This window comes from Schistocerca piceifrons, chromosome 4, assembly GCF_021461385.2.
Source record: "Schistocerca piceifrons isolate TAMUIC-IGC-003096 chromosome 4, iqSchPice1.1, whole genome shotgun sequence".
NCBI classification, from domain to species: Eukaryota; Metazoa; Arthropoda; class Insecta; order Orthoptera; family Acrididae; genus Schistocerca; species Schistocerca piceifrons.
Window position 1 is genome coordinate 727136116 of NC_060141.1, and position 24961 is coordinate 727161076.

The 24961-nt window shown below is 39.6% G+C and overlaps 1 protein-coding gene across 2 annotated transcripts in view; it reads left to right on the forward strand.

Annotated features, from left to right (window-relative positions):
• LOC124794620 overlaps positions 1–24961 on the forward strand; it is a 191198-nt gene that overhangs the window by 91235 nt on the left and 75002 nt on the right. For both annotated transcript variants that reach the window (XM_047258110.1, XM_047258111.1), the window contains exon 3: positions 24320–24504. In XM_047258110.1, coding sequence (XP_047114066.1) covers positions 24320–24504 — 185 coding nt within the window. The remainder of the gene's footprint in view (positions 1–24319; positions 24505–24961) is intronic.

Consider the following 24961-nt stretch of genomic DNA (forward strand, 5'->3'; position numbering starts at 1 on the left):
CTCGACGAGACGTTAGACACTAATTTCCTCCTCCTCCTCCTCCTCCTCCTCCTACAGGGAGCCATCCACAGGGTGCAGCCATGGGCTCTAGCCCATGGTCTCCAGTTTTCGGCTGCAAAGTCGTGTGTTATGCACTTCTGTCAGCATCATACCAACCAGAACTTTACCTTAATGACGATCCTATCACTGAAGTGGAGACATATCGATTCTTAGGACTGGTTTTCGAGGCCCAATTGGCTTGGCTTTCTCACCTTTGTCAGCTTAAGTGGAAGTGCTGGCAGCGCCTCAGTACCTTACGCTGCCTGAGCAACACCAACTGGGGTGCAGATTGCTCTATGCTGCTGCTGCTCTACAGAGCCCTTGTTCAATCCCACCTTGACTATGGGAGTGTGGTTTATGGTTTGGCGGCGCCCTCAGCTTTGTGTTTACTCGACTCAGTGCACCACTGTGGCATTCGCCTAGTGACAGGAGGTTTTAGGACGAGTCCAGTGACCAGTGTACTTGTGGAAGCCGGAGTGCCTCCATTGCAGGTTAGGCAGGCACAACTGCTGGCCAGTTACATAACACACGTTCGTAGTTCTCTTGCGCATCCGAATCACCGTCTCCTTTTCCCACCCATGACCATTCATCTCCCGCATTGGCGGTCCAGACGAGTGCTTCCAATTGCGGTTTGTGTCCAATCCCTTCTTTGTGGACTGAAGTCTTCGGCTTTACCACCTATACTTGAGGTCCATTCACATACACCTCCATGGTGTACACCTAGGCCGCAGCTTCGCCTGGACCTTTCACTGCAGCTCTCCACTGCCACTTGCTCTCAATTCTTGACAAGTACTGAGGCCACGAAGTGGTTTACACCAAAGGCTCGATGGCTGATGCTCATGTTGGCTTCGTGTATAGGACATATTGAACAGGATTCCTTGCCTGATGGCTGCAGTGTTTTCACTGCCAAGCTGGTGGCTATATCTCGTGCTCTTGAGCACATCCATTCATGCCCTGCGGAGGCATTTCTTCTGTGTACTGACTCCTTGAGCAGCCTACAAGCTCTCGACCAGTGCTACCCTGGTCATCGTTTGATAGTGAGCATCCAGGAGTCCATCTATGCCATGGAATAGTCTGGTCGTTCAGTGGTGTTTGTGTGGACTCCAGGTCACGTCGGAATCCCAGGCAATGAACTTTCCGACAGGTTGGCCAAACAGGCTACGCGTAAACCATTTACAGAGATCGACTTCTCTGCAACTTACCTGCATTCAGTACTACGCCGCAAAGTTTTGTGGCTTTGGGAGACGAAATAGCATAACCTCAGCATACACAACAAACTGCGTGTCATTAAGGAGACTACGAATGTGTGGCAGTCCTCCATGCGGGCCTCTTGCAGGGACTGTGTGGTTCTCTGCCGGCTCTGCATTGGCCACGCTTGGGTGACACACAGCTACCTCATGCACTGTGATGACCCACCTCAATGTCAGTGTGGCACCCATATCTTGGTGAGTTGTCCTTCTGTGGCTGCCCTGCAATGTACTCTTCAGTTACCGGACTCGTTGCCATTAATTTTAGCTGACAACGCCTCATTGGCTAATTTAGTTTTAAATTTTATACGCGATGGTGGGTTTTATCATTCTGTATTCTACCCCTATGAACCATGGGCCGTGCCGTTGGTGGGGAGGCTTGCATGCCTCAGTGATACAGATGGCCATACCGTAGGTGCAACCACAATGGAGGGGTATCTGTTGAGAGGCCAGACAAACGTGTGGTTCCTGAAGAGGGGCAGCAGCCTTTTCAGTAGTTGCAGGGGCAACAGTCTGGATGATTGACTGATCTGGCCTTGTAACACTAACCAAAACGGCCTTGCTGTGTTGGTACTGCGAACGGCTGAAAGCGAGGGGAAACTACAGCCGTAATTTTTCCCGAGGGCATGCAGCTTCACTGTATGGTTAAATGATGATGGCATTTTCTTGGGTAAAATATTCCGGAGGTAAAATAGCCCCCATTCAGATCTCCGGGCGGGGGACTACTCAAGAGGACGTCATTATCAGGAGAAAGAAAACTGGCGTTCTACAGATTGGAGCGTCGGATGTCAGATCCCTTAATTGGACAGGTAGGTTAGAAAATTTAAAAAAGGAAATGAATAGGTTACAGTTAGATATAGTGGGAATTAGTGAAGTTCGGTGGCAGGAGGAACAAGACTTTTGGTCAGGTGAATACTGGGTTATAAATACAAAATCAAATAGGGGCAATGCAGGAATAGGTTTAATAATGAATAAAAAAATAGGAGTGCGGATAAGCTACTACAAACAGCATAGTGAACACATTATTGTGGCCTAGATAGACACGAAGCCCATGCCTACTACGGTAGGCATGGTATAAGATATATTATATAATGGTAAGACAGAGATTTAGGAACCAGGTTTTAAATTGTAAGACATTTCCAGGGGCAGATGTGGACTCTGACCACAAGCTATTGGTTATGAACTGTAGATTAAAACTGAAGAAACTGCGAAAAGGTGGGAATTTAAGCAGATGGGACCTGGATAAACTGACTAAACCGGAGGTTGTACCGAGTTTCAGGGAGAGCATAAGAGAACAATTGATAGGAATGGGGGAAAGAAATACAGTAGAAGAAGAATGGGTAGCTTTGAGGGATGAAGTAGTTAAGGCAGCAGAGGATCAAGTAGGTAAAAAGACAAGGGCTAGTAGAAATCCTTGGGTAACAGAAGAAATATTGAATTTAGTTGATGAAAGGAGAAAATATAAAAATGCAGTAAATGAAGCAGGCAAAAAGTAATACAAACATCTCAAAAATGAGATCGATAGGAAGTGCAAAATGGCTAAGCAGGGATGGATAGAGGACAAATGTAATGATGTAGAGGCTTATCTCACTAGGGGTAAGATAGATACTGCCTACAGGAAAATTAAAGAGACCTTTGGAGAAAAGAGAACCACTTGTATGAATATCAAGAGCTCAGATGGAAACCCAGTTCTAAGCAAAGAAGGGAAAGCAGAGAGGTGGAAGGAGTATATAGATGGTCTATACAAGGGCAATGTACTTGAGGACAATATTATGGAAATGGAAGAGGATGTAGATGAAGATGAAATGGGAGATACAATACAGTGTGAAGAGTTTGACAGAGCACTGAAAGACCTGAGTCGAAACAAGGCCCTGGGAGTAGACAACATTCCATTAGAACCACTGACGGCCTTGGGAGAGCCAGTCCTAACAAAACTCTACCATCTGATGAGCAAGATGTATGAGACAGGCGAAATACCCTCAGACTTCAAGAAGAATATAATAATTCCAATCCCAAAGAAAGCAGGTGTTGACAGATGTGAAAATTACCGAACTATCAGTTTAATAAGTCCTGGCTGCAAAATACTAATTCGAATTCTTTACAGACGAATGGAAAAACCGGTAGAAGCCGACCTCGGGGGAAGATCAGTTTGGATTCCGTAGAAATGTTGGAACACGTGAGGCAATACTGACCTTACGACTTATCTTAGAAAATAGATTAAGGAAAGGCTAACTTACGTTTCTAGCATTTGTAGACTTAGAGAAAGCTTTTGACAGTGTTGACTGGAATACTCTCTTTCAAATTCTAAAGATGGCAGGGGTAAAATACAGTGAGTGAAAGGCTATTTACAATTTGTACAGAAAGCAGATGGCAGTTATAAGAGTCAAGGGGCATGAAAGGGAAGCAGCGGTTGGGAAGGGAGTGAGACAGGGTTGTAACCTGTCCCCGATGTTATTCAATCTGTATATTGAGCAAGCAGTAAAGGAAACAAAAGAAAAATTTGGTGTAGGTATTAAAATCCATTGAGAAGAAATAAAAACGTTGAGGTTTGCCAATGGGAATTAGATTAGGAAATGAGACACTTAAAGTGGGAAAGGTGTTTTGCTATTTGGGGAGCAAAATAACTGGTGATGGTCGAAGTAGAGAGGATATAAAATGTAGACTGGGAATGGCAAGGAAAACGTTTCTGAAGAAGAGAAATTTGTTAACATTGAGTATAGATTTAAGTGTCAGGAAGTCGTTTCTGAAAGTATTTGTATGGAGTGTAGCCATGTATGGAAGTGAAACATGGATGATAAATAGTTTGGACAAGAAGAGAATAGAAACTTTTGAAATGTGGTGATACAGAAGAATGCTGAAGATTAGATGGGTAGATCACATAACTAATGAGGAGGTATTGAATAGAATTGGGGAGAAGAGGAGTTTGTGGAACAACTTGACAAGAAGAAGGGACCGGTTGGTAGGACATGTTCTGAGGCATCAAGGGATCACAAGTTTAGCATTGGAGGGCAGCGTGGAGGGTAAAAATCATAGAGGGAGACCAAGAGATGAATACACTAAGCAGATTCAGAAAGATGTAGGTTGCAGTAAGTACTGGGAGATGAAGAAGCTCGCACAGAATAGAGTAGCATGGAGAGCTGCATCAAACCAGTGTCAGGACTGAAGACAACAACAACAAAAGTTTTAGCGCATGTCCTTTGTCCCTTTGTTTTCTCCGCTCTAATGCTTTTAGGGTGGATGTTTTAATGTGTTGCGTAGTGGCTGGCTTATCCTTTTTATTCTCATGGTCGGCCAGCCACGGTCATCTGCTCTCTTGTTTTTACCTGTTCTACCTGTTTCTGGCTTCTCTCTATGGTTTTCTTTTCATGATTTTGTCCATAGTAATGTTGGCTGTCCTTCTGTCATTCTTCTGGTTCTTCCTTTCTCTTGTTATTGTGCTGTATGTCTTCTTTCTTTTCTTCTTTCCGTTGTGTAATTATTTTACTGGAAAGAAGGGACCAATGACCTTGCCATTTGGTCCCTTCCCCCCCCCCCCCCTTCTTTTAAACCAACCAATCAAAGTTACTCAACTAAGAAAGTCTTAGGCACCACACACAAAATGAAATATACAATTTGAGAATCTTCTCATGTCAATTACTGAATTACCCGTGTCCTACGTTTCTCTTATTAACAGTGTTTTGACTTGGGACAATTAATATTGATTTACTTCAGGATCTGGTATTACCTGCCCTGATCACAAGAATTTGCCAAGTGAACCTCATCTCATTGTCAAGCAGATGTAGAAATTCTCTCCTTACTGTGGACTTTAAAACTAAATGTTGAGAAAGGGAAAAAGCAGGATTTTTATTCATTGAAATAGATTTTTGTATAATTTGTCTGGAATTTTACCAATGAGTATTTAGCATCCTGGTATTTGTTAAGATTGAAATGGTGTGACTCTAGAGGCTGTGGGGGCTCTTTGTACAGACTGTTTCAAAGCATTATTGATTCTGTTGAAATTCCAGTGTGTGCCTTAGGGATGGGAAAAACCGAATAATTAACAACACTATATTAATAACAATGCCTGTAGTTAGAAACTAGCAACAAATACATGACATAAGGATAAGTACAGCATTGCAGAGTCAACAATGTACCTATTGTCATGTGGCATAGCCTATTAGGCAGTACACCTGCACATGCGATGTATGAGACTTGCCCCACCTTGTCTGAACGGTAGTTTCTCCCTGTCATCCTCCAGACATTAGTTGTTTTGCAGAATGGTAGCAACCCTAGTTTGGAAGTATTTTACTAAGTACGGTACCAATGAAGTAAAGTGCTCCAACAGTTGAAAATGGGAGGAGGCACAACAAACTTGTTACATCATATGTGAAGCAGAAAGCAAAAAGGGACCTCTTTTTGCCAAAGTCAGTATCATCAGAAAAAGTAGTTTGGCTCAAAACTATCAGTGTTTCTTTTTTTTACTTTGTCTGCTACAAGCTACAATTGAAAGTTATAAGTAGTGAAAGTCGAGCGTAGAAAAATGTATCTCTTGTCACTTATGGAGACGTAACACAGGCCAGCAAGAGATCCCTCTTCATTAATGCTTTTGGCTAATTTACATCACTGGCTCTGCTAAACAGAAGTAAGTTTCCTGATAACAGTAATACCTACCCCAACTACAGGTTCCTCTTCCTTGGTAGGTGTACAAGCCAGTAACATTTCTGATATTCAAACTGTAGTGCTGCACATTTCTTTTTAGTAGTTAATTAGTATGAATGGTTCTTTATTTTAAATATTTACTTTACTGTATTTAGCTTTTGTAAACAAGGCTTAATGGTAACCAAGAAAGCAACTGCAAATTGATTAGTGGAGCAACACAACTGACTGTGTTTGTTTCTGACTTGTTTGTTAACTGTCTAGTTAAAATTTATGAGTGATTAAATTTTTATCACAACTGTGGTGACAAGAAAATGCCCCTTATATCCAACTTTGAATTTAGTTTTGTGAAAAAAGGTAAAGCATATTGCAAAACTGACATTGCAGGGAATGTGTTGGTGCATCAGGTATTCCCATTAAGAGATGTACCAAACTGATTTCCTGATGCAGTAACCCTAGCAGTAATGACAAGGAAATGTCAAGCACCTCTTCAGAAACTTGAGACTATACTTTAAAGATTAATTTAAAGGTGCTTTATGTCTTAAGTTGAACTTGAGCTTGTTGATGAAAACAGTAACACAGCCGCTGATCCCGACCGCGATGATCCACAAACAGTTCCTGAACCCTAAAAGAAGTGTCGAAAGTGCTCAGTTTACTGTGTCAAATTGAAGAGTGGTGAAACAAATCTCCATACAGGTTAAAAGATGACATTTAAAGCAGTGTTTTGACATTAAATTAATTTTTTAGGTGCAAAATATAAAGGTTCTGTTTTACTTTGAACTTTTGAATGTGTTTCCATCAAAATGACAATTTTTATTTAATAAACGTTAAATGTCTGCAACTTAAACAAGAAAGTTAATCAAACATTTCTGATGAGATCACTTTTTACTTTCCCTCTCACATATAAGGTGAAAAATTCACAGTGTTCCTTTGAAGAGATGGTAAATTTTATTGATATATCTATAATTTTATTGGGATAACAACTGAGCCCTTTGTAGATGCTTCAGGGTAAAAATTTGGTACTACCCATAAATGATGAAGCAGGGAAGCCATAAACTTGTGACCTTTCACTCCTACTGGTGCTGCACCACTCATCTCCTTCAGTTTTGCAATCTTCACTGGGGACAGTAAGACCAGTTTGTGCCCATATCGACTGTAATCTCCTATTGCTTCATCTTCATTAGAATTTTTCAATCTTTGTTCAAAGCCTATGTTTATTACTGTAAGAAACTGAAAATCAGTGATTTCAGAAACCACTTATGTTGAGTCGTTTTAGAAGTCAGGTTAAACTGGAGGCAAAAAGAACCAATGTAACTGAATACTGGTCGTTTCAGCAATAACCACCATCCATAGTTTGCATAGCATACATATAAGTCTACTAGCAGCAATATGTTTGTTATCAATAACCCTTCTGATTAAACCTTATACCCAATGACTAAGTCTGGAGTAAATAGTAATTCTGTACAGGTAGTAGCTGTTATGTGACATGTAACACATGCTGACTGTACCTACAGCACTTGGCTCATGACTTCACCCTTTCACAGTTTTTACAGCTTGTAGTTAATCCATGTAGTTGCTGTCAGTATTATTTACCCAAAAAATTATAAGCCATAATAATTTCAATTATTACATACTCATGTTTATGCTGGTTTCACTGTCTTTTTTTTTAACGACAATATTGTTGCCATTGACTGCAGTTTATTTTAATTCCACTATTGCAACAGTCTTGACCGTAGTCATTTTCAGGATATCAGTCACAATTAATCTTTCTAATTGAATGTTACACACTTCAAAGAATGTACAGTAAGGGTGGTAAAAATGTTATCTTTAAAAAAACTGCGATTATCATTCATTCCATGGGCACTTCTGACATGCTTGTTAACATCCTGACTTGCGGTAAATTGTGATACAATACTTCATTTAACAGAGCTCTGAAGCACAATCTGTATCTACCTACATACTCCACATGCCATTGTGTCATGCATGGTGGAGGGTAATGTACTACTACTAGTCATTTCCCATCCGGTTCCACTTGAAAATGAAGCAAGGGAAAAATGACTGTCTGTATGTGTCTGTATGGGCCCTTCTCTTATTTTATCTTTGCTGTCCTTATGCGAAATGTTTTTTTGGTGGCAGTAGAGTTGTTATGCAGTCAGATGAAAATGCCGGTCCCTGATTTCTCTATAGTGTTTCGCAAAAAGAACTTAGTTTTTCCATTGGAATTCACAAAGTGTCTCCTTAATACTTGAATATTGATTGAATGTACTTATAACAAATCGAGCTGCAAGCCTCTGAATTGCTTAGATTTCTTCCTTTAATCAACCTGGTAGCAATTCCAAAGACTCAAGCAGTTCTCATTGATAAAAGAGCTATACTTCCCCAAAATTAACAATAAACTGAAGTCGACCATTCACCTACCCTCCTGCTGTCCTTATGTGGTTGTTCCATTTCATACAGCTTTGTAGCGTTATGGCTAGATATTTAATTGACGTGGCTGTGTAAAGCAACACATCACTGATATTGCATTCGAATGTTACAGTGGTTTTTTTAACTCATCTCATCTGCATAAGTCATCATGTATAATCCCAATACACTCAATGATGATACTTCCTGTATAATACATTATTATCAAGCAGTTACAGATTATTGCTGCTTGCTCTATCCTTCACATCATTTATGTGTATAGAGAATAAAGAAGGCCCATGGGGCACTTCCGACAATACCCATGTGCCTTACGTACATTTACTGTCAAGGACATCCCTATACCCAAGAAGTCGTCAAGCCACTCACAAATCTGGGAACCTTTTCTGTATCCTCAGACCTTCATTAACAGTTGGCAGTAGCGTGCCATGTCAAACACTTTTTGAAAATCCAGGAATGTGGAATAGTTCACCGCATATCATGTGTGAGGATGAATGTCAAAGATTACGTAAGTCTATAATAATATTTTATGAATGTCAGAGGTTCATTCGTCCATGTAAGTGGCAAAGTAAACAACTTCAGTATACCTATATTTACTACATAATTTTCTGATTCTGAAGTCTTTCTTAAGTTATTTTTTATACATTTCACTTAAGCAGTAGAAAAATTGAAATAATTGTACATACACAAAAAATAGCAATGTGATAAAGGGTTTGCCCCCCCCCCCCCCCCCCATCTCTCTCTCTCTCTCTCTCTCTCTCTCTCTCTCTCTCTCTCTCTCTCTCTCTCTCTCTCTCTCTCCATGATCAGAAAGCTGATCTATCATTGTTTTCTTCTTTGTGTATTTCTTAATATACAAATAGAAACCAAGGTAACACAGAAGTGGTTAAAAGTGTGACAGGAAAAATTTTCTGACAAGAAGCATCATACACAGTGCATCAAGGAAGGATAATGTAGCAAGAATATATGACATGGGGTCCGTTCAACATTCTACCATATCATTATATTTGAAAAGTAAATTACACACTTATATTGTAGAGTTGAAATGAAACTCACAGGCAAATGTACATAGGTGCTATAAAATGTCTGGCTATCAGAGAAAAAGTTTATATATATAGAAACCGGTCTTATAAAAATCAAATTATTTTGACAATGCAGACTAACACAAGAGCTTCGACTCATATCCAGATGATTATTGTAAAAAGTAGTTTGTAACATTGTCATTGGTCATCAATTTGCATATTCTTTTGTTATGTTAATAATGACGCAGAGATTGGTTTAGAAAATTAAGTTGAGTCTTTCAACTAAGGTAACAAGAATATATTGCCACATTTAGGCCTAAGAGTTAGGGGAAAATTTTGCTTCTGGTAGGCAGAATTAGGGAGGAATTTTGCTTCTGATAGGTGTTTTTCTCTTGAAAACCAGAAAAACTGTGTTGTAGGGTGTAGTTTTGCCTAGAAGTGGTATGCACTATTGAAGAATGATCACCTCTAAGAATGAGCATGGGAAGAGGGGTCTTAGAAGTGAAAGAGGAATTTACCTACTTAGAAAGCAGGATCACAGAAGATGGTAAAAGCCACAAAGAAGTTGTGAACAGTAAAAATTGCACTTAATTTGAGAAAGAACTTCCCCACCTCAAAGAACATCAGTCTGGATAGAAAGGAATGGATAAGAACCTTTGTTTGGAGGTTGGTCCTAAATGGGTATGAAACTTGGACAGTAGGAAAACAAGAGAAGACTGCTACAAGCCCCTGGAGATTTGATGCTACAGAAGTATGATGATGATGATGATATGCAAAAAGGAAGAGAAAGGTGGGCAGAAAAGTGAAATGGTGTATTGTTGCAAACCACTATCAGGGTTGAATACTAAAAAAGAAGAGAGTAATAAAAGATCCTTTCATCTGTATCAGACAGACAGTTGGATTCCATTCATTGCCATTGCCAGTGCCAAGAACAACGTAAGTCTTGTCTGCAAGATGGAACCAGAGGATTTCAATTATCATAGCACACTAAACCAAGGGTTGCATAGAGCCTCATTCAAAATAACTTGAGTATGTCTGGCTAGAAATTTCGTCTAACAAATCTACTACACTAAGGAGAATGAAAAATTGTAACATCCTGCAATTGTGGATTCATCAAAGCATTGCAAAGAAACTGAGAGGTACTAACAGAAAAATAAGATATCTATCAACAACTACCATGTGACTAGTGGAATGCACATCTATCTACCAAAATCCATTGAATGAGTACCAAAAATGCATTACTGAATGTACATGTATAGTGAATGGTCTTAAATTTTTCAGAATCTTCTGCTGCTGCTTGTATATCTTTGTATTGCAATAAACGTTACATATTTCAATTTCTTTTGTTGCATTTTCTCAAAATAAGTTTTATATTTGTGCATTAACACAGGAAAACCAACGTGTTTCAGCAGTAAAATGTTGTAAGTGATCAGATACAACATTGTTCGCCCAAAAAATTAAAGTAGTGCTATTTTTTCAAAGATAACAAATGCAATTATATAATAACTGTTACAAAATATGCAGAATATAACAAAGAAAATAATCATTTTTTGACAATATAATGTAATCGGATAGATAAAATCTGTGGCAGGAAAGTACACACATAAAAGGAGGTTGTGCTATTGCAATTTTCTGAAAACAGTGGCTCCTTCTTCTGGCAGACTTACCATCCGGCAAGTCTCCCCTGACCCTTAGTTCCGAGTGAATTTTGAGAAATCTAGCCTGTTTCCTAAACCTCTCCAGACCTTTTCCTTCACCCCTCTTCCTTCATCTTCAACCCTTCTGCCGGAAAAAGGGGTGGTCCTTTCTCCGAAAGCTTGCAATAGTATAACCTTCTTTTATGTGTGGGTTTTCCTGCTGCTGCTTAGTGAGTAAAATATGCAGATTGGTCCATGTACACCTCCTGTGCCAAGAAAACTCAAATAGGTAAGCTTAAAACAGGTGTTTTTTTCCCCCTCCTGTAATATTTTGGGCTACAATGTTGTTCGGGTGAATGATTCAGATGTTAAATAGAGATGGGAGCAAGGGCCAACTGTGTCATGCTCCACAATTTCTTGGTTTCCATTCAGGAAATTCTGGACTTACTTTCACTGAGACTGTATCTTCTCTGTATAATTATAACTGGACTATGTAATCTGATAATTTGTTTTGTCATCTGCAAAATTTTTCAATATTTATTTTTCTTTTTTTAAATAATATATTACATGCTTTTCAATTAATTTGTGGAGAAAAGTGTCAGATTGGTGCTAATGAAAACTCTCATGTTTGGGACAAAACTTGAAATTTTATGATAAGCTGTTATGTAGTCTATTATTTACTGAAAATTTCTAGTTGACCATGCATATGGATATCATCCTTTGTGATGGTGAACAGGTTTGTGATTTTTTTGGTTTTCATAACTTATAGATCTCTTTCCATTTTGGTTAACATTGTATTCACCATGCATTATAACAGAGACTGTGTTTTTCCACTATTACAGCAAGATCATGAAATAATGTAATCTCCTTGGTGAAATAAGTTACTAACTTCCTTCACCACCACTTTCACCTTTGCCTTCTTTCTTCCTCTTAATGTTCTCTTTGTGTAGATATTTGCCTCACTGTCAGGTACCCTCTATTGGTTTTTAACATTATTTGGATGATTTTTTTGTTCTAAAAGTGCGCGTATTTTTTTCAAGTGACTTTGTGTTGTGGCATTCAGTCTTAAGACTGGTTTGATGCAGTTCTCCATGCTAATCTACCTTGTGCAAGCCTCTTCATCTCCAAATAACTACTGCAACCTATATGCTTTTGAATCTGCTGACTGTAGTTATCTCTTGGCCTCCCTATATGAGTTTTACCGCCACACTTCCTTCCAATACGAAATTGATGATCCCTTGATGTCTCAGAATATGTCCTATCAGCTGATCACTTCTTTTGGTCAACCTGTGGCATAAAATGACTTATGCACTATAAATCGTACTACTGATTTTGCCCTTTCATTATTACCTAATATGTAATCAGTCAACACGAATGATTTTACACCCTTGTTCTTTCTTTTTGTGTTGTTACAGCATTTTTTGTGGTTTTAAATAAGAAATTGCTTTAGTTCCCAATCCTTATCAGTTGAAGCTTGACGTTCAGTATGGCAATTTTGGACAAAAATGAAAAAAAAAAAACTGTGGCTTATTGAATCATTAACTTTTTTTATCTGCTTCTTTCTTATTTTGTGGGGACTATCAAGCATGAAAGATGTCCTACCCATCGCTTTCCAATTGAGTAGTAGTAACTCTATGTTGTCAAAAGTAGACATATTGAGAACTGTGGCTGTAGTTCAGTTACAAGGTTTATAATTTAATCAGCAACCAGCCACAAATATGGTTTACAAAATTTTATTTAAAACAAAAGTTGTGGATTTATTACAAATCATAATTTTATTTATGATACCAAACACAATTCTAGGTTTGGTGTCTATACATAGTTTTAACACTGTAATAACAAAAAGGAAAAAAAAAGTATGTTTGACTGGGTTGTTGTACTTTATAAAGTGTTGTTTATCTAATGCCCATGTCCAATGCTGGTTACATTCAGTGTACAAATATATCATCTGTTTGCAGTGTAACACATATTAGATCTGATTGGATAGTTTACACGTATAAACCTTTCAGTGTTTGTGTACAGTCTGTTTGTGTTATTTTAGCCATTCAGGAGAATGCCATATTAGAATTTATTGTACAACAGTTTACCTCTGCTTTTGACCCTTAAATTAATTTCACCGCTCTAGCAAAGATATATTTTACTGTAGCCAGCACCCTTACAGCATCTGTAATTTAACATCTTTACTATGCTTACACCTTTGAAACTATCATTTTCGTTGTTCATGTTAAATTGGACTACATTTTGTAACTGTGTACTGGCATAAAACATAGAATGGTGGTGTCCTGAAGCAGTTTCCAGATCATTGAACAGCACTCACATAGTACACATGCAAAGATGTGTTAAAGATGGATTTGTAATAAATCAGAAACTGGCAATAGTTTGTTTTAAGTAAGCCTTTGTAAACCTTACTTGGGGCTAGTTGCTGTTTAAATGGTAAACTATGTTTAACAGGTAATAAGTCTAATGGTGGGGGTACCTCCTTTTGGACTTTAAACATCTTTGTATGCATTAGCATTTCCTCTATTTCCAAAATAACAGTTTAGTGCAATGACTTGATCCTCAAAGCCTCGTTCATTGTAATGGAAAGTACTATGTGAATGTGATATGGATGTTAGATAGAAGTACCTATAAGAGGTGCATCAGTATGCTTTACTACCCTATGCAGATGCCATCAGGCAGGCATTTTTTTAACCTTCTACAAAGCCCTTGACATCTTGGAGGCATAAAATAATGAGAAATTTATAATTTCAGTGGAACTACAATTTTGCATTCTCTGATTTTACATTTTTCACGGTTCTACACCATAAATTCGTGGCCACTGTGAAAACCCCCATAAGTTTAATGCTAAAAATTCCCTGATTCTACGTTTCTTCCTAGTAAGTTGCCCCCACCCGCAGTGTCAGGGGCTAGAATATACCCATGGCCCTTCCATGCCTTTCCCTCACATTATTTTGCCTTTTGACCTTCACTTTCCAATTTTACCAAAGTGCGGGCCGTTTGGGGAAGTTGTGGAAAGATGCCTTACTGTGGTGCACTACCTCTCCACTGCACACTGTTACCTTTTGCACCTACCAATCAAGTGGATCTACCTCTGCACCTGAAATCCAGCATGGTAGCCAGTCCGTTGTGGTGGGGTTGTCATGTACCCACTTGGTGGTAGCCCCCCTGACAATACAGGGATTGCATTGCTGAAGCCTGAGCTGTGACCTCACTGTGTCAGCCGAGGAGTAGGTGCCTGACCACTTTGGGGTACCTGGCTACTGTGCCAGGTGGCTTTTGCCTTGGCACAGTGGCACCCAAGAGGAGAACAACTAATCAAAGTGAGTGGCATTGGGGTGCATGATCTGTAATGAAACAGATGAAATTAAAGGTGACCGTGCCAACACGGCTGTCTCATCAGTCAGAAACAGTGATTTTAATGCAGAAGTTTACAGTCCTATGGCATTTCTGTCATTGATGAGAACCAGGCAATGAGAAATGAAACTCTTCCGCTTCAATGAAGCCAATGTTTTTCATTGAAAATATTGAAGATCAGTTTGGGAAGGTTGCGGCAATAGAGGAGATGAGAAATGGATCTTTGCTGATCAAAACATCACATGCCAGCCAATCACGGGCACTTAAGGCCTGTGTCAAGTTAGGTGATGTACCAGTCACCATTTCTCCTCATAACAAGCTCTGTAGAATTCAAGGTGTTATTTTTCATCAGCACCTAACACTCCAAACTGACAAAGAGCTGCGTACTAATCTGGTGCGGCGTGGAGTCCATTTTCTTTGCTGCATCCAGGTTAATAGAGTGGACACAGGAGCTTTTATCCTAGCCTTCAATGGCAACATTTTGCCTGAGAAGGTTAAGGTCATGGTTTATAGGTGTGATGTCAGGTGTTCCTTTCCTCCTCTGATGAAATGTTTTCAAGCACCAAAGGTTCGGACACATGGTCTCCCACTGTTCTAATGAGGCTGTCTGTAGGGCATTTGAATGGGCCTCCCAGGGCAGCCCTTGTGACCAGACCCCTCAATCTGTCAGCTATCTGGAACCCCACCCTCATTGTTCACCGCAATGCTCAGTGTTCAAGAGGGAATAGAAAATTCAAGAGTATAAAACATTTGAACACCTGTCTTACCAAGATACAAGGAAAAAGTTTGAAAGACTTCAGTTGAGTAATATGGTCTCCAATTTTGCGACTTTCGTGTCACAGACCACACCTCATGCAATGACAATGTCTCACATGACACCTCCAGGCTCTGGTTGTATTCCAGAGCCTGCCCTCCAGTTGGGGGAGGGAACATCAGCTCCTTCATTGCCTACACCTATAGCACTGGTGGTTCCCACATCATTGGTGCAGCCAGAGGTGCCTAGTCATCCTCTGGCATCAGTAATGAGGACAAAGACCAACAGCCGTGTGCTGCAGTCCAAAGAAAAGTATGGCCCTCATTGCTTCTGGAAGATAAAATGGGGAAATCTTTACAGAAATCAGTCTCAGAAAGATAATAAAGATAAACAGAAAGGTTAACTACTTTCTGAGGCTTCAAGCATTCTGTTCCCCAGCCCTGCAGAAGTCGAGCCTATGCACATGGATGATGGATTGCGCAGTCAAGCAGACCACGACCCAGTAGCAAAGTAATCACACCCATATTTTCCATTTACCACTTTCCCAGAGCTGACACCAACATTCTTTCAATGGAACTGTAATGGCTACTATCGCCATTTGACTGTACTCAGTCATCTAATGGCTACTTATTCCGTAATTGGTATAGTGCTTCAGGAAACACTGTTTACGACAACACACTTCCCTACTCTGGAAAACTACCACCCCTACGTACCAACCCCATTAATGTCGAGAGAGCGTCCGGTGGGATCTTTACCTTCATACACTATGATATTTTCATTGAACCACTGCACTAGAAGCTGTGGTCGTTTACGTGTCAGTTCGGACGACAATATGTAATCTTCGTCTAGCACCAGGCATGCCTTTCCATTATCACAATCTGTTAAGAGATAGTGGCACAGCTCCCGGCCCCCTTCCTCTTATTGGGGGACTTAAAATGCACGTAATCCTCTGTAGGGCTGCGACACTGCCTCACAGAGGCTGAGTACTAAGACACATCCTTTCAGAACAGGATATCTGCCTACTCAACACTGCAGTCGCGACTCATTTCAGTGTGACCCACAGAATGTTTTCAGCTATTGATCTCGTAGTTTGCAGCCCGAGTGTCTAACCTCTGATTCAGTGGTGTGACCAAGGCGATCTTTGTGACAGTGACCATTTTCCTATTGTTCTCTCCCTCTCCACTCACAGACGTCTACAACATGCTCCACATTGGCTGCGTCGGAAAGCTGACTGGCAGGTTTCTCCTCTGCAATTTCTTTTGCAGCTAGTCATGTGACGGATGTTGACAGGTTGGTACAGGATACTATTGCTCATGCTGCAGCAGCGACAATACCCCACTCCTCTGGCTCATCCTGATGACTGCTGGTGTCACGGAAGTCTGAAGGTATAGCACAGCTATCAGGGAATGCTCCAACACGCTTCAATGGCACAAGCGCCATCCCCCTCTGGATAATTGAATAGCATTCAAGAGACTCTGGGCGAAAGTGCAGTTTTAATAAAGAAAAGAAGCAGAAGTATTGGGACCAATAGGTCTCAACTATGCGATCCCATACCCCATCGTCCCAAGTACCGATTAGTCTCCATCACATTTGCAGCCATCCACCACCCATTTCGATTCCTGGCATTCTTGTCAACTGTAACATCTGCACTGTTCTCATGGTACTTGCCAAATATTTTGTAGCACACTTTGCTGAAGTGTCCTCTTACAATAATTACTATTCTCATTTCCTGGTCCAGAAACACATTATTGAGTGCCACCTGCTATCTTTCCAAGCTTTTAAGCCAGAGGGTATAAACCACAATTCCAAAGCAGCTTTCAGACTTTCCGGTCCACCACAGATCACCCGGTTCATTTGGAATCCACAGTACGCAGTGCTTTTTCGCATCGCCAACATCTGATTGCTGTTGACCTTCAGAAGGCATACGGTACCATCTGGTGGCAACACATCTTCTGTACACTGCATGAGTGCATTTCAGGGGAAGTCTATCGAATTCAATACAGAATTTCCTGTCTTTCTTTTTTTTTCGTGTCCGGATAGGTTCAACTTTCACCAATCACTATGTACAGGAAACTGGTGTCCCTCAGGGATCAGTTCTGAACATAACGCTGTTTACTATTGCCATCAATGGTATTGCGTATTGCCTGTATCACAGTGCACTGCTGAGTGCCAGCTTCAGAGGGCTGTCTGGAGAGTCCATTACTGGGCCCTGAACCAATGCTATCAACTTTCCCTGCAAAATGATGAGTTATGCATTTTTGTCAACTCTGGACTGTGCACCCACACCCAGAGATTTGTCTTCGTGACAAGTTACTTGATGTCGTTGACACTTTCCAATTATTAGGTATTTTATTTGACCACAAGCTAACTTCGCTGCTGAATGCCCGCCGGATGGAGGCAACTTGCGTGAAGAAGCTGAATGTTCTCTGTTTTCATAGTCACTCCTTGTGGGGCATGGACTGCACAGTTCTTCTGAGATTTTACAGGGCGCTGATTTTGTCCTGCTTGGATTATGGATGTGTTGCCTGTGTGTGGGCAGCACCGCCCTTTCTCAGCCAACTGGAGCCTGTTCGCCACACTGGCGTGCGTTTGGCATTGGGGGCCTTCTGTACGATCCCTGGTGATAACTTCCTGGTGGAAGCCAGTGTCCCACCGCTGCGGGTTAGACAACAGGAGCTTCTGGCAAGTTATACAGTCACAGTCTGTCAGATTCCTATTCACCCGTGTCACTCAACTCTGTTCCACAACCAGCAGTTCAGACTGTTTGCACATTTCCAAAAACTGAGAAGACCAGCTGGGATCCGACTCGATATTCTACTGAAGGACCTCCGACAACCTCTGTTAGTCTGTTTCCCTAGAGCTCCCTCTCAACATTCCTGTGGGCTGTACCATGTCCTGTGATACAGATGGACCTCTTTTGTGGCCACAAGATGGATGCTGATCTTACCCTTCTTTGACACCTGTTTCTTTCAATCCTCCACAGTTATTCTAATTTGGTATGCATCTACATAGATGGATCGAAAGTCAATGACAGGGTCACTTGCAGTTCGCACATGCAAGGGGACACACAAAGCACTCTCTGCCAAGTACTCATGACCCCGTTATTTAGTCCCTTAAATACATAACCATCATTGTTAATCTAGTAATGAGTACGTAGATTCTAAGTTCTTACTCAATGTCTCGTTTGACTTCGTCCTGTTTTCTTCGTATTGACATTTGATATGACTTAACTAGTTATAAAGGGCACAAAAGACAGATGGTTCACACCATTGGTCGTGGTGGAGTTAAGGGAATATTTTAGTCCGTTGTGGACAGGATGAATGTGAGGAAGGAAATGCTGACGTAATCCACGACCGGTGTTGCCAATGCAGCTTGCACCATTTAGCTTCACCATGCAATTATGATACAACTACTGCTAGGTTGGAGCGGTAATGGAAAAGCAAGACAGTCAACACAAAGTGTTCCAAACCGAGCCAATATGTGACGAAGGTTCCTAGCCATCACCTTTTCTTGTGCCTCTTATAACTCATTCTCATCTTTTTGCAGGTATTTCTGATGTACTGTATTCAGCAACTACACCGATTGTTGACCTTTTAAATTCAAACAGTGAGTCTCGAAGAATATGCCCAGTCAGAATCGAGGAAACATCGCCCATTTCTGACTAGTGAACTCTTATTGGGTGGCAACATGTTAAGTCACCCAATAGCCAGCACAGCAAACACACCACACTAACACACACAAAATGAGCTCGCCTACTGGATAAGTGGAGAGGGGGGTGTGACCCTTCAGCGACGGGAGTGTAGGTAGGGGTGAATGCATTTTGTGAAATGCTGAAAATATACTTTTCGTGTAGATGATGTGCTATGTCAGAGATGTCATATGGGAGCAGAACAAGAGTTTTGCAATAGCTCATTTTAAACCTTTTCGTGTTCAAATCTAATGTAGTACAGTTGCAAGAACTACACACACTACTCATGTATATACTTTGCACAGCAAACACAACACACTGTAAATTGTTAAGATTGGCAGCTGTGATAGAGGGCATGAAGCAAAACTGTAGCACCTGAGCTTTCTTTCAAATTTACACTTCACACAGTGTACAGAAATTCACTGAGCTGACTCCTCGTAAGCTTGTAACATCTATTGGGGAAGTGAACTCATTTATTCATGTGTCTGTTTCTCTCATCAAGCCTAAAGTAACACTTAAACGGCGGTGAGCATATGCTGTGCAGTTCATAAGAAAAGCGTTAACCAGCAACAGCAATGGTGACAAAGTATGTCGTTAAGCATATGTCCACATTTATGCATGTGATTTAACCACTTTGCTGTGGTGTTTTTGGTTTAATTCAACATTTTCATCAATTTTTGCTTTTTTCTTGGTGAGTGCCTAGGTGATATCTCAAAAATGCTTGTTTTGAATGTATATAGTGTACATAAAGTCCGGGGACACTTTCGGTTATTTATTGCACAAGAACTAAACATTGTACAGATGTCATACATATTGCATTTTGAAGAGAAACTCTAAAAGTTTTTTTTACGAACATTCGATACGCGAACCATGAGTGACCCGGCAGATGTCAATATGGTAATTGAATTCTTGCCATACCCATCACAGAATGGCATCGTCGACGGTGACAGTCACTTCCTGTATTCTCTTCCGGAGCTCTGCTGCATCATGTTGTAGAGGCGGTACATACACCATATCTTTAATGTGCCCCACAGAAAAAAGTCACACGGAGTGAGCTCTGGTGATTGGGGAGGCCATTTCATGAAACAGCTGTCCCCTCCTGTAGCTTGTCTTTGTCCACGTCATTGAGCTTCTGCACTCGCTCCAAATTGTATGGTTTCATAGACAGCTACTGTCGCAGGACTTTCCACACTGTCATTGGAGCCATTTTGAGTTCACGGGATGCACAACACACCAAATTCTTTGGACTCCTTATGAACGGCTCTCGTACATGCTCCACATTCACTTCACTCACACTGGGACGTCTGCTTCTTTTCTCTGGGCACAAGCAACCCGTAGTAACAAATTTGTCGTTCCAGTGATAAATGGCCTTCCTTGTTGGTGGCTTCTTACCATACTTTGTTCTAAACATCTGTTGAACAGCTGTAGCACACTGGTTTTTGTCGAACTCCAACACAGAAAACTCTCTCCGCACCTGAACTCACCATGTTTACCAAGCTACACTGTGGTGGCATACATAAAAAAAACTTTCAGGGTTTCTCTTCAAAGTGACATATGTATATCTGTACAATTTTGGTTCTTGTGCAATAAATAATTGAAACTGTTCCTGCACTTACGTGCACCTTGTATAATTTGAGGTCGTAGCATGCCTGAAAATGACTAGTTTACCTTGTACCCAGATACCAGTTTCAATTTTTTGATAAGTTACAGTTATACATCTGTGATTTTTTTTAAGAACTGATAAAACTCATTAATAGAAATTATCATATAAACATTGTATTGTAAATTTAATTTGGTTCAGTTAGACAGATTTTATACGAAGTATTGGAGAGGATTGCGATTTTTAATCGTATATGGCAGTTAAATGTGTGTGTGTGTGTGTGTGTGTGTGTGTGTGTGTGTGTTTTTTTTGGGGGGGGGGGGGGGGTTAACATTTTCCTCAATTCTGGATTTTCCTCAATTTTGCGTTTTTAAAGCCTGGACCACATAAAAATGTGAAATATGGGTTTCACTGTAGTTGTATTACAGGCATAATCCCATTTTCCTGAGGAAGAGCTTTCAGTTCTCCAAGCCAATAATGTTTGCATTTGTCCCTCCTAATGTTGTGTATGTGTCTTTTGGTAGTACTGGAATTTTGCCTTCTGAAGATAAGTGCTGACCAAACATTATCTGATTTTTTGTACTTTTGAAATGGGTAACAAAGAAAAATATGGAGCTGTATCCAGACAAAGATAGTCTGTCTCCACATGATAGCATACATACAAGAGTTGAGAGAAGCACTCTTTCAAATTGCAAAGATTCCTTCATGCAGTTTGTAACGTTTTCTCCCTCTTGCTTAGTAAAAGAGCCCCGGTTCTGAATGCATCTGTAATTTACTTTTGTGAGATATGTGTTTTTGTATGTCTTTATCAGATAGTAAAGTATGTAAAATACATGAAAGCCATTCTGAAGTTCGAGAATGGTCAGGTTCTTCTATTAGGAGGAGTGATACGACCTCATTTTGATGATGTGCACTGGTTACCAGTTAAATAGTTGAAATAATAACGTTATTTCATCTCTGTAGATATGTTTGCGTGCAAGCAATTGAAGTTGATTTTGTCATTCCTTCTGTGGCCATAGTGTTCCATTCATTCAACAAATTCAGATTTGAAAGAAATTCTTTTGTATCGGTATTCAATCTCGGTAGTGAATGGCAACCATTTATCAAGTAACTTTTGTGTGTGCCTGTTGACAACTCAATGCTTCTGCTTTTTGGTAAGAGGTCTCCTTTAGTCCTAAAGTATTTATGTTTTATAAGAACTTTCCTACTATAATTCTGATTCGGTTAACTCTTTAATACAATCTTTCAGACCTTGATAAATATAATTTACTCTGTCAGCACAGCAAAATTCAAAAAATAAACATGACAAAGTTATTTTTTTCTTTCAGTTTTATGACAGTAGCTTTAGATTGATGGTTTTCTACCCTAAATGTTGACATTGTTTGACTCTGTTCATATACAGTTTGATTCATGTGCAATTACATGTTTACTTACACTACTGGCTTGTGGAGAACTTGGTTGCATATTTAATTAAGTACTCGTACCTTACTTTTAACTTGATACTATTTTCGTAAATTCCATTAACATTTTTAGCTGTAAACATTCAATTCAGTACTAGAGAAACTGATTTTATTATATACCTTTTGTAAGAGCTATGATAGTCAGAAGCTTGTTTAGAACTAATAATGGTTTTCATCTGTAGATCTGAATCGATAGTAATAATATTGCATGGCTTTTACTTATATTAATTTCTAACAGTTTTCAGCAAATATGTGTTGTATGAAAATTAATGAATTGGTATTAACATCTTACGTTTGATAATTTGAAATATGAAATGTAACTACTTTCATTACTCTTTTTCTGTGCAATCATAACTGCTTCGCTCTATTGTTTCTTCCATGTTCTAGGACAATTACATTATTGTTGCATATGTCAGGATGAATATTTTAAGTGTGTTCTGTGCCAATATTAAATATGAGTACAGTACTTTTTTTGGAGAATCCGTTTTTTGTTAGCACCAATCTGTTTCTTAAATTTGCCTTGCATTGCTTATATTGTGTGCTCTCGTTCTCACTCCCTGAGGAGGTGAACTTTCTTCACTTCTTTAACTGCATCTTTCAATGTTTCGTAAGTTACTGTTCACCCTCTGCTGTTCTGTCACACTTACTTTGCCAAAATATATTGTCAACCTAAATTATGTAACCCACTAAATAGGTTGTCCACTACATTCACAGTTTCTTTGTAGTTGAAGTTTTCATTCACAGCCTCCATTGATTTGTTTGAAAACCGGGTTAAATAGCAGTAACAATAAACTGAAAGCCCATGTGCATGTGTGTACTTTTCTGACCTGTTATTTACAAGCAAGAAGTGCCGAGAAGGTTGTATTGCGAACCTCAAAAGACACTTCCTTTAGATTTTGGATATTGGTTCTTACACAACTCCAATGATTTTAGTAACTGTGGGTTTATCGCAATGACTCTTGCTGATTTCTTTCTGCTTCAGTCATTCTGTGCTCTGTTAACCCATGGCTACATTAGTGATTCCTTCCATATAAACCCCCTTATCTTCTGTTAAATTGTCTTCTTTGTCAAAGCAGTTTTCATCATAATCCTACCATTTCATATCTTCTGCAAAAACAGTACACACATAAGCCCCCCCCCACACACACACACACGCATGTGCTTGCTCACACTCATATGTTCTAAATTTTTTGTGAGCCTTTTCTATGGAGTTATATCTGTGGCTTTTTTTTTTTTTTGCTTCTTGTTTCTATTTGTTATATAGGTGGTGCTTTCTGTTTCTAATTGTTTCTTTCATTATTATGTCCCACTTCTATTCTTTTTAACTCTCTAAAAATTAATGAAGAATGTTACAGAGTAGACTTCTTTGTCCAGGCCAATGAATTAAACAAAGAAATTCCACTGTTTCACAGTTTTAATTAATTTCTTAGAATATTATTGCCTTTTTATTCTCACTTTTTTTCTGTGTTTTTAAATTTCAGTTTTCTGTTCATCACTAGAAGTCTGTGATTTGAATCGTTGTTCATGCCTGGATAAGCAGTGCAGTACCGTAAATTTTTGTTTAACTATGATGTAGTTACATTTTCATGTTTGTCGTGGTCTTTTCCATGTATCCCTTCTTCTCTTGTAATCTTAGAAGCATTCGCTGCAGTCAGTTGCAATTTTTCATATCATTCCAGAAATGTTTCTGCTCTGTTGTTTCTTTAGCCCACGCCATATTATTCAGTAATTGTGCAGTTTTTTTCCTCCCCTGCTGCTGTGCTGCTCAAATCACCCAAAACTATTCCATTTTCACCCCCCTAAATGTACATATTTTATCAAGTCCTGAGTGTCATCATCTACTTCCTCTCTACTTTACACCACCACCACCACCACCACCACCACCACCACCACCACCCATATCAGCTTTTGATATGGAAGTGTAAATCTGTAAAATGGTAGTTGGCTTAATTTCAATTTTGTGAATAATTATTCTTCCATTGAATTGCTCTCTGTGACCCATCTTCCTAATTGTAACAATATTAGTACCTTCCACACCATTTGCTCATACTTTGTTTTGTACTGTGTTGTCATTCTGTTTGTTTAACTCAACTGACCACTCTCAAAAAAGTTTTCTGTCATGTTGATCCATAGCCATGCAATATTTTTTGAAAGAACAAACCACCATTTGACTGTGCATTACAGTTTTAGTCTTCTGTACTATCTAGATTTCGGCTTTTATACCATTATCAAGTACAATGTCAAAAGTTGTTAGACTATTAACACATCATACTTGTTAAGGAAGTCCAACAAAGCAGTTAAACAAGACTAACAGATGCCTTAAAGATCAAATGGTGCGAGGGGCACACACACACACACACACACACACACACACACACACAGGCACCAGTTAGCAGTAGCATTAAAAATTACATTTTTATAATGTTTCACAAGAAAAGTATAGGTTTATTGTGTTGTGGCAGGACCTAACAAACATGCGACCAAGCCCTGTTGCTGGACGACCTGGCTTTGGAACACCATATTCATCTCCTGCACGGAGTGCAACAGCTACAGCACCATCAGCAAATGACACTGAAATTGCTGTTACAAAAATCAGTGCTATGTTTCCAACTGTCAGTGAAACACACATTCGGGCATTGCTTATCAAGTAAGTTATTATTTGTACCTTTTTACTTCACTAGAACACAGATGTATGTGTACTTTCCTGTACTTCATAAGAGTGTGGTATAACCTTCAAACTCAAACATATTCAGTGAAAGGACAATGTGAAACTCTTTAGGTAGTGCAGCAAAACAGTCTGTCTTATCAAAAGAGAGGAGGGGCAAAGTGTTGAACTCGCATATAAGTGGGAAGATTTTACAATGAAATATCAAGTCATCAAATACTCTCAGGAAACAGCATATTCACTGTCAAAGAAAGGCACTCTGTGACACAGCTACTTAAGTGATTAGAAAAGATGAAACCACAAAATTTGGTGGCTTTGGAAGTATTTTATTAAAGAAGTGAAATCTTGTGCCATAAGGTACATTTGCATCGAGTCAAGTGATTTTCTGAGTATTTCTGAAAACACTCAAATATCCTCATAATATTAAACAATTGTGGAG